Source organism: Polypterus senegalus, chromosome 5 (genome assembly GCF_016835505.1).
Source record: "Polypterus senegalus isolate Bchr_013 chromosome 5, ASM1683550v1, whole genome shotgun sequence".
Taxonomy (NCBI): Eukaryota; Metazoa; Chordata; class Cladistia; order Polypteriformes; family Polypteridae; genus Polypterus; species Polypterus senegalus.
This window is the reverse complement of record NC_053158.1, coordinates 119,366,929-119,377,285: the sequence shown is the minus strand read 5'-3', so window position 1 is coordinate 119,377,285 and position 10,357 is coordinate 119,366,929. Positions and strand designations below refer to the sequence as shown.

At 39.6% G+C, this 10,357-nt stretch overlaps 1 protein-coding gene across 1 annotated transcript in view; it reads left to right on the top strand.

Moving 5' to 3' along the window:
- Window positions 1-418: 418 nt before the first annotated feature.
- Window positions 419-10,357, top strand: part of c5h1orf35 (chromosome 5 C1orf35 homolog) — a 71,355-nt gene continuing 61,416 nt past the window's right edge. The window contains exons 1-2 of the mRNA XM_039754111.1: window positions 419-429; window positions 603-675. Coding sequence (XP_039610045.1) covers window positions 419-429; window positions 603-675 — 84 coding nt within the window. The remainder of the gene's footprint in view (window positions 430-602; window positions 676-10,357) is intronic.

Below are 10,357 nucleotides of genomic sequence, written 5' to 3'. Positions count from 1 at the left end.
GCTTTTCTCCCCATGCGGGGAATGCTTTCCCGTCAGAGCTGAACACGATCAGACACAGTGCCAACATCTTTTGAATTTTAAAGTTTGTTCTGTTTCTTTAAGTCAATGTGTATGTTTGTGTAAATATGTATGTATGTTTTAGCACCACTTCCGAATGGCTGGACCATTTCTCATTGGTCGACTTAAAATATTGTAGGGTGAAATCAACCCTAATCCACCCCCTTCTGGGTAGGGTGGAGTGTGATCTTGCGGTGATGTATGCATGTTATCATCCAGTTGACACTCGGAATGACCACCAGAGGGCAAAGTGGAGGTGACTGCCAGCATTCTTTGTTTGAGCACCACCGCGCCCCTGTTCTCTAGTTCCTGGTTTCTCAGTTTATAAACATGCATATTATTTTAACTGTGAACTCTATAGATGCTCTGCGAGTATGTCATTCAGATAACTGGTGTCAATTCCAAGTTTACTTGTTTTTCCAGAAATTACAACTTTGGCTATTTAGCTGCTGGACAGTTAATGTTCAATTTTGTTTGTTTGTTTGTTTGTTTGTTTGTTTGTTTGTTTATTTATTTATTTATTTATTTATTTATTTATTTTATAGCTGCTGTACTGGCAAAGTAATCTTCTCCAGAGAGGAAAAAGAAGCAGTAAAGCTAGGATTGCCTGTTTTTACTGTAAGTTTATAATCTTTGGAAATTTAGCAGCACAAACCTCAAAATGTGACCATATTGCTCTGAGCAAAAAACAGGAATTTGAAAATGAACTCCGAGGAGCAGCTTATGTTGTTTAAAGTTGTTAGATAGGTAAGGTGAAACAAATGAAATTCAAAGGACCAAAACGTGAGAGACATCTACAGCTGCTGGTGCAATAAGGATAAAACTTGAATGTAAAAGATGTAAAATTGCAAGGACTTTTATCATATGGTGGGAGATTCTGAGAAAGGAGTGTCTATTAGGAATATATAACACATCGGCTTGTCATCTGTATCAGCCAATAATCAGTAAAAATGCAAAATTGTTCACATGCAGAATGTTCTGTCCCATAAAGGATGTTATTAACACACATAGCCATGAAGTCCATTTTTGACTGAAACACACTTTATACAGGGGTTGAAAAAAATCTACTTTTTTGGACCCAGTAATTGCCATGTTTTGTGTGAGTGACCGAATCTCAATCCAGTTGATAATTTTCGGCTGGTTTTCATAAAGACTGTTTACTTACAAACCCAATGCAACCTGATAGATCTTAACCAAAGAGGAATGGGGATAATTTTCAGTGTCTGTTTGTGCAAAGCCAATAGAGATCTGTCCACATAGATTCAAGGCTATATTTGTTTCTAAAGGTGCACCTGCTAAATACTGATTTGAAGTGGATGAATACTTGTACAATCAATTATTTTGTGTTTTATATATGTAACTAATTAAATTAGATCACTTTTCAGAGCTCGATTTCCACTTTGACAATGAAGAATCTTTTTCTGTTGACCATTTTCAAAACGGTAAAGTCAAATCCACCGTGATTGAGTGTTTTAGAATAGTGTGAAAGTTTCCACATGGGTGATTACTTTTACTGAAAGAGAACACTTAGCATATTGAAATGGTAATGCTATAACCTGTGTGGACGAAGACTTCAGACTAGACAGCAGGTGTGGTTATAAAGCAGCTTTATTTTACAGAGTCACAGTGAGAAGAGTTTCAGAAAAGCAGACAATCAATATACATGACAGCGTCAGGGCTCTTCTGAAACCCGTCTGTTGGGTGGGTTAAGTTTTTATACCCTAGAATGCGTGATTTACTATCATTATAAAATGTAACAGTCGACACGTTTATTATACACAATCCTTGAGCCCCTTCAACACCCCTTATGCAACTCGATTTCTTGGCCCCTTTTGTTATGGCGTTCAGATGTAAGCTAAGGGAAAACGTGATAAGGCAGACTCATGTGTGGAATGCTTAGACCTTGAGTCCTTTGCTCAAATATTTTTCTGTTTGCTAAAGCAAAGCATGCTTTTACATGGTTTCGTAAAGCTTACTTCTCAGACATGAATTAGTACAAGGGAATGAAGAGAACATTCGTCTTCCACATTCCCCCCTTTTTAGCAAACAAATAATATTTGATCAAGGGAGAGTTGAGTGGGAAAGGGTAGGAGAGGGGGATGGAGTGTGGGGTGGCTGTGCTGATTTGAAGCATTTTTTCTTCGTGTAAAAAGTAAGCCTTTGCCATAGAGGCAGTAAAATACTTGAATACAATGTATCTTATCAAGGAAACAATACAGCAAGCAACAAACAGGAGAATGATAAAAGCAACTGTAAGAGAGATGAAAACTGACTTAAGCCATTTAACCAGGTTGAGTGGAGGTGTGTTCTGATTCAGGACCCACAACAGTGGCTAAAGCTAAGCTAAATGAGCCACCAGAAACCTGTAAACAGGAACAAAGCACAAGAAGTCCCCGGCGACTTGAAAATAAATCACCCTAAAATGTATACAATTTTTACTATTATGTCCTAGAAAATAATCTGTAGGAAGAACAAAATCCAGCTTTCTTTCAAGCCGTGCTTTATATAGTGTCTTTCATACATTTATCAGTCCATCCATTTTCTAACCCACTTCAGTTCAGGGTCATGGTCATCTGGCACCTATCAAAGTTGTGGGCACTGGAACCCTTGAACTGGATGCCATCCTATCACAGGGCACACTCGTTCACATGTCCATAAGAAACACCAGGCAAAAGTAAATTATCCAGTTAACCCAGTTTTTACGTCTTCAGGATATGGTAGCAAACAAGGATACCACAATCAAGGGTGCCATCTTTTGCAATGTGAGACGTGAATCCAAGCAGGCAGTCCCTCAACTTTAACAGCGTGTGGTGTCAACAGCAGAACTTGAACGTCCTTCCACGAGGGTGATGCCAATGTTTCCTTTGAGTATCTCTAACCAGAATCCAGGTTCCTAACGGAATCGGGGAGTCCTTTGATGGAGGGCTAGTTCTTGTTTCGCAAGAAATGTCATGACCTAAATATTTCACAGTAGTTTGAACTAACTGCAGTTTTGCTTTAGAAACTTTATAGCCATTTTCTGCTAAAAATAACAATTTCTGAGTATCGTGTGCACAATCTTCTTCCGTAGTACTACACAACATTATATCATCTACATACTGTATCAATACACTGTCTTTATCTGGCCAAAAGCCTTCTAAATTTTGAGCAAGAGCTTGTCCATGCCGGTTTTGGAAAGTAAAGGCAAACCAGAATTGAGAGTCGGGGTGCACAGGAATAGAAAAGTAAGCGTTAGCGAGGTCAATAACCGAGAAATAACGGGCGGACAGGGGTATCGTAGAAAGAATAGTGGAAGGATTAGGAAAAATAGGTATCCTAGGAAAAACTGAAGAATTAACTTGTCGAAGATCTTCAACTAAATGCCATGAACCGTCAGCCTTTTTAACAGGTAAAATGGGGGAGTTGACTGGAGAGTATTTAATTGAAATGATCGCTCCACATTTCACGAGATCGGAATGCACGGCGGAGATGCCAGCCTCTGCCTCTGGAGACAGAGGATACTGGGCGCGATGTGGGCAGAAGGACGATTTTGGGTAAATCACCAGTGGCTCACAGTGCGCTCTCCTTCCATAATCATTTTACCCCTGGGACCAAAGTTCATCGGGAAGTGCGGAAAGCCAAGAGGGATATGAAGTCTGTAATGAAAATGTGGAAAGGGTGGGATGGCATAATGAACGGATTAACGGAAGGTGGAAGGTCATCCCTAAGTAAAACCTTAGTTATCAAATGATCTGAAGTATCAAAAATACCCGGAGCAACGTGTAGCCAGTCCATTTCTGCACAGTATTTTTCTAATTTCCTGTATCCTTCCACTGGCCATCTACCTCCACTGTCTTTATTCCACTTCCTACATGCCTTTTTTAAAATCTAATCCTGTCTTCTTTTCAATGAGCATTCCAGGGGACCAGCCTTTCGATCCCAACAGCGCACTAGGAGCCTGGTGATCCCCCAAAAATAATCCTAACATTAGATTTTTAGGACCCTGAGGGGACTGTTTGACTTGCTTGCTGATTGATTTTTCCATAGTGAGTGGCAGGATATCAGAGAAAGTGACTCAGCCCTCGATAAACCCCGTTCCACCCACCGTCCGCTCCTACCCCCGGATTACAGCTTCAGGTGACTTTGTGTCCGTTTATTCGCATCAGCAGAATCCTACATCAATACGCCCCGTGGAGTCCATGATCTGGTGGTAGTTACCCCGATCCCTTTATCTGACGGCTTGTATGCGTCAATCTGCCAGGGTATTATCTCCGTCACCTTAGCAACCCGTTGAGACAAGAGTATAACTAGACAGCGGATGAAAAACTCGACCTCCCGTTTATTTTGACACACATTCCTCTAATTATTATAGGAGCGTGCCACTCGCCCCTTTCTATACCACATCACAAGGGGTGACTAGTTAACATTCACACTGTGCCGTATTCCGTAGGGTCCCAAAAGCCACTTTCTGTGAGTCCCTAGAACCCTCCTATGGGTCTGATACAGTATGCTCTCTTATTCTTTATTTTGCATATGCTTTCTATTCTTTTTTCTTTCTATATTCGTATTACTTCCGGCACACCAGTCAAACTAACGGGAATCCCCCGATCTACTCACCGTGACTCCATTCACCTGCCTGGAAATGCCCGTCAAGTCGTGCCTCGTATCGGCTAGGAGGAGGTCAGTGACTCCCCACGCAGGAAACGCCCAAGGCAGTTCAGTCCTAACTTTTACCGGAGCTGGACCCGATCCAGCCGGAATCGGCTCCACTACGGTCCTCTGGACGATCCTGCTCGAGGAGTCGTCTGCCCATCTCCTACCCCATGTTGGGCGCCAAAAAACTGTGGATGAAGACTTTAGACTAGACAGCAGGTGTGGTTATAAAGCAGCTTTATTTTGCAGAGTCACAGTGAGAAGAGTTTCAGAAAAGCAGACAATCAATATACATGACAGCGTCAGGGCTCTTCTGAACCCCGTCTGTTGGGTGGGGCAAGTTTTTATACCCATAGAATACGTGATTTAATATCATAAAATGTAACAGTCAACATGTTATACACAATCTTTGAGCCCCTTCAACGCCCCTTATGCAACTCGATTTCTTGGCCCCTTTTGTTATGGCGTTCAGATGTAAGCTAAGGGAAAACGTTATAAGGCAGACTCGTGTGGAATGCTTAGACCTTGAATCCTTTGCACAAATATTTTTCTGTTTGCTAAAACAAAGCATGCTTTTACATGGTTTCGTAAAGCTTACTTCTCAGACATGAATTAGTACAAGGGAGCGAACATTCTTCTTCCACACCTGAAACCACATCACTTGTTCACAGCAAAAATTAGGTTTTATTCTTGTGAACAGCTTTGATCTATGACGGGCCAAACAGGCCATAAATCATATATTTATGTGTGTAATCTATTGACTTACGTGCGAACACTATTGGTTTATGAATATTTACTATTGGTTTGCGTGCATAATTTATTGGTTTGCGTGCATACAATACTGGTTTCATTCATATGAACTATATTGGTTCGTGTCCATATGTTGTTGGTTTGTGTGTTAACTATATCCGTTTGTACGTGCATACCACTGGTTTGCATATGAACTATATTGATTTGCGTGTGTGTATATCACTGGTTCCAGTACGTTTTGTTATTGGTTTGTGAGTGAACTGCATTGATTTTCGGTTGAATGTTATCGGTTTGTGTATGAACTATATTGGCTTGTGTTCTGTGTCGGTCTAACAATGGATTTGCATATGCACTATATTGGTTTCATGCACGATTTATACTGGTTTCATGTGGGTAACCTGTCAATTTTGCGCTTGAACTCAATTGGTTGTATGTGTGCACTATGTCGGCTTCGCGTACGAAACATATTGGTTATGCGTGCACATCCTATCGCAACTCTGTGTATGAACTATATCGGTTCTGCATGTGAACTATATTGGTTGTTCACGTGATCTTCAGAGGAAATGGGCGGGGCAAGAAACGGGAACTCAAGGGCCGGTAGAGTCATAGAGTGTAAAGAGATGTGTCTAGGAGACGCATCTGCGTTTAAATGGCACTATATATTTTTTCCGCACCATACGTTTGTGAAAGGACTTGGTGGTAATTATTACTATTTAACAGAATCTACCCATGAGTCTGTAATGAACACAAGGCTGAAGTTAGGTACGTATTGGGATGTCTTCTTTGCTTCCAGGATCATGTTTGCTCGCACCCCGCCACCAGGGGTGCGGAAATCCAACGCCCGACTTGTCCGACACGGGTAAATTGACCGTCGGACAAGCGTGTTTTCTGGTTTCAGTTGTCCGTGGACAAGTGCAATTTTTCTGGAGAAAAAAAGAATTAAATGTGCAGTGCAGGGCACATTTTTACCACTACTTTCAAATTTTAAACATTTTGGGTATGTACTTCGTGCGGAAAAAGTTTACTTAGGCATGTTCATGTCTCAGATTGGTATTCAATATTGTTTACAAAATGATGGCTGATTTTTCAAAGGGGAAGCACTCTTGTGGTCTTGCATAAGTATTTTACCCTACTATTTACACGCTTGGAGATGCGGTCATTTTTTCATGCCGACATTACGATGTAATTTGATGATTTTTCATTATAATCGATAACTTTTATATATTAAAAATTAATTTTTTCTACATAAAAATGCTGTCATTTCACCTACAATGCAATTGTTTTCGCCACATAAAGCTTGTTAGGCATTTGATCCTTTATGAAATTTGCGATTTCGCGTAGGTTGTGATATATTGAGGAGTTAAGAAATTTATTGCGTGACATCAATTTTGATGAGCTGCCTATAGATCGTTTTTGATTAGAGAATTTTTCATATAAAACAAGTTGGTTTCGCGCTGTCAGTTTTTTAAAAATAAAGAAAACATTCTGACGGTTTCCAAATCTTATGAAATATCAATAAAAATCTTCACTTAGACGCGATTATTTTTTTCCCTGACAACATCGGTAATATTCTTTGGAAATGTAAACTCTTTTTTTGAATTTCGAATACGTCATTAGGAATTACTTGCGTAACCTATAATGCACTGCGGTAAGCACGTTGCTCTCGCTATATGCGTGTTGTTGAAACTGAAGTAAGTAGCATCACGGATGAGAAATGGATCATTTCTTGATTAAAACTGGCAGAATAGGCCTTGAAAAACCTAAGGAAGCGTAGTAAGGCCACCGTGAAAAAATACGGACACAGTGAAGACAAAAAAATGTAAATGTCGAGATTAAAGTCGACATGTTGACTTTATTCTCGTAGTTTATTTTGTCAGTTAAATGTTGCAAACTAAATTTCATCTTGAAATGAATGTTTCATTTACTAGATTTTCTCAAACCCCGTCATAAATTAATGTAGCACATTAATGCTTTATATTAAGTGTTCCCTGACCTAGTTGTTAATCTCTGCGCGCTTCTTAAACTGACTTTCTCTTGCAGTGAGAGGTGCCGGCAGTAATCGCCGCACATTGACTTCATGATATTCCTGCTCAATGAACATTCAGAATACTAAGATAAATACTCTATCTTTTTCACGATGAAATGCATTAAAGCATGTATTAGACATGGGTGGCGGGGGCACGTGGCGTGACTGTAGTGCTGCTCCCTTGCATTAAGGGGTTCTCAGGTCTACGTTCAGTGTAGAGAAGTTTATGGCAGGTGTGACGAGGCTCCAAAAAACTGGATACTATATTTGAATGGGTATCGCACAGGTTTAACTGAAATATTGTGTAAATGTTGGGTTCGTGATCTGGAGGTAGGAGATACGAACGAAGAATTCAATGGATGTTTTTCTGAGCAGGCTTTTTCTTTATTGCATGTTTGCTGTGTCTACCGTACGTACTAAACCCCCAGTTCCTAGCCTTTGTCTTTCTCCATATATCCAATCACCACACAATAAACGTCTTTGTGAAGTTAAGACTAGTTATAAATCTAGACCTCAGTTTTCAGAACTTTAAAAACAATTTTCGTTATACATGTTTAATTATGCCATCCATTCAGAGGTCTAAGCTTATAACTAGTTTTAATTTCACAAATACGTTTATCGTGGTGGTGATTGGTTATGTGCAGAAAGAAAAAGGATAGGAACTGGGGGTTTAGTACGTCAGAGACAGAGTAGAGACATGAGTCTAAAAGTAAGAAAAAAAGTTGGTTCAATTGAAAAAGCGTTTTCTAAAGCTGAACGCTCGAAGGGTTGAGCGTTATGCTAGGCTGTTCAATGCTGCTTCTTTAGAAGAGTTTGACCCATGACCAGCTGTGGAATTCTGGCTGTTACCTGGCAACAGGCACATCACTCATAAAAAACCTGTAAAGTCATCAGCATCCAGGACCATCAGTCCATTAACCATGCAGTTCAGCTCAAGCAGAAATGAACAGCATTCAGCCCATGCTGTCTGAGATGGTAAAGATTCTTGGGGAGAAGATGTTGCAAGACAAAAGCTGAAGAACATGAATCAGGACAGTGTTCTGTTATGTAACTGTAATATATGAAAAAAGAACTAGTGTAGCTATAATGAAGTCATTGTTTATTAGCCAGTTAAAATAAGGGGATCTTTTATATAATGTTCTAGAGCAAGGTGACAAAATACTACTCCCTGAAAGAACTTTTTTCAGTTTTAAAATGGAAGGCAGTTTTGGTATCAATAAAAGAGATCAGAAAAAATAAACTATTTTTCACTTTTGTTATTTGTTTATGGGCAAGTGAATTTAACTGGCGGACAAGTGGATTTTCTAAGTTTACTTGTCCGTGGACAAGTAGAAACAAATTTGATTTCCACACCCCTGCCACCACAGTACTTTTTCACACAACTTTTGAAACCAGTTATTCATTCTGAAGGCAAAATATTCTACATTTACTAACGCCTTTATCCAACATACAACATTTAGATACTACTGGTTACATTCGCCCAGTGCCCCCTGTGCTGCACAGACAGGTGAAGTGACTTGTTTATGGTCACATAGTGTCATTATCAGGACTTGAACCCACAAACTCAGTTTAAAAGTGCAGTCTTAAACACTACGCCACAATGCTTGCACATATAACGTGTATATTAATTGGCATAATATAAACTTGTGCAGGACAGATTCCATTGTTAAAGTCGAGTTTAAACATTTTCATCCCGTTCAAGTTTTGGTTTAAAATCTGGAATAGTTATTTTTTTCAAATAATGGATCAGTTTGCGGATTAATGTACACACTGTAGAATATTTTGCCTTGCTGTTAATATAGAAGAAGAAGCTGGTTTGTGAGTAAGTAGCTGACTGCAAGCTTATACTCGATATAGCTAGAAGTGAATAAAAAGGCAGCTGAATGTGCACCTAACTTAAAAATAATTACCACCAAACCCTTTCACAAACATACACTGGCGTGCAAAAGTATTCAATCCCCTTGAAAGTTGTCATAATTTTATGCAAGACAAAATATTTGTACACATTTATTCATTCCGTATTTTTTCTTATGCTGTAACAAAACATTTCCAAAGTCACAATAAACTATTTTGTGTAGATACTTAATTGAAGAAGAAAATCTCCAAAGTTAGTGTTTACATAAGTGCTTAAACCTCTGTACTTTGGAAGCTCCAGGTTTACACCAATGACAAATTAATTACAAAGGTGGCAGACATTTGAAAGTCATATTAAATATAATGAGGTGCTACTTTCTCTTTGGATATAAAAAGCCCCCTTCGTAGGGGCCGTAGTCTTTGGTGGACAGTCTGAAAAAATGAAGAGAGAGAAGCATTCTGCTGATGTGAGAAACAAAGTTATTGAAATGCACAAGGCAGCAGGAAAGGACTATAAAAATATCAAGAGTTTGAATGTCCCATTGCGCACTGCTGTATCCATCATCAGAAAGTGGAAGGTTGATCAGAGCACCCAGACTCTTACTAGAGCAGGTCGTCATTCAAGACTGAATATCGGAGTTAGACATCAACTGGAGAGAGAGGAAACTAGAAATCCAACCGTCACTCTTAGATGTTTGCAGTGCTTTTTGGCTGAAAATGGAGTGAATGTGCAGGGGTCCACAATTTCAAGAGCTCTCCATTAAACAGGCCTCTACAGGAGGGTGGCAAGAAAGAAGCCATTCCTTAAGATGGTCCACATAAAAACACATATGGCGTTTTTCCAGTTAAATGTGGGGAGAAGGGTTTATGGTCAAATGAAAACAAAACAGAACTTTTTTCTCAGACTTCAAAGAGGTACAGAATGTGTGGTGTAAAACAAACACTGCCCATGCCACAAGAAACACCAGACCTACAGTGGAATATGGTGGTGACAACATCTTGCTATGGGGATGTTTTTCATGTGCTGGGACTGAGAAT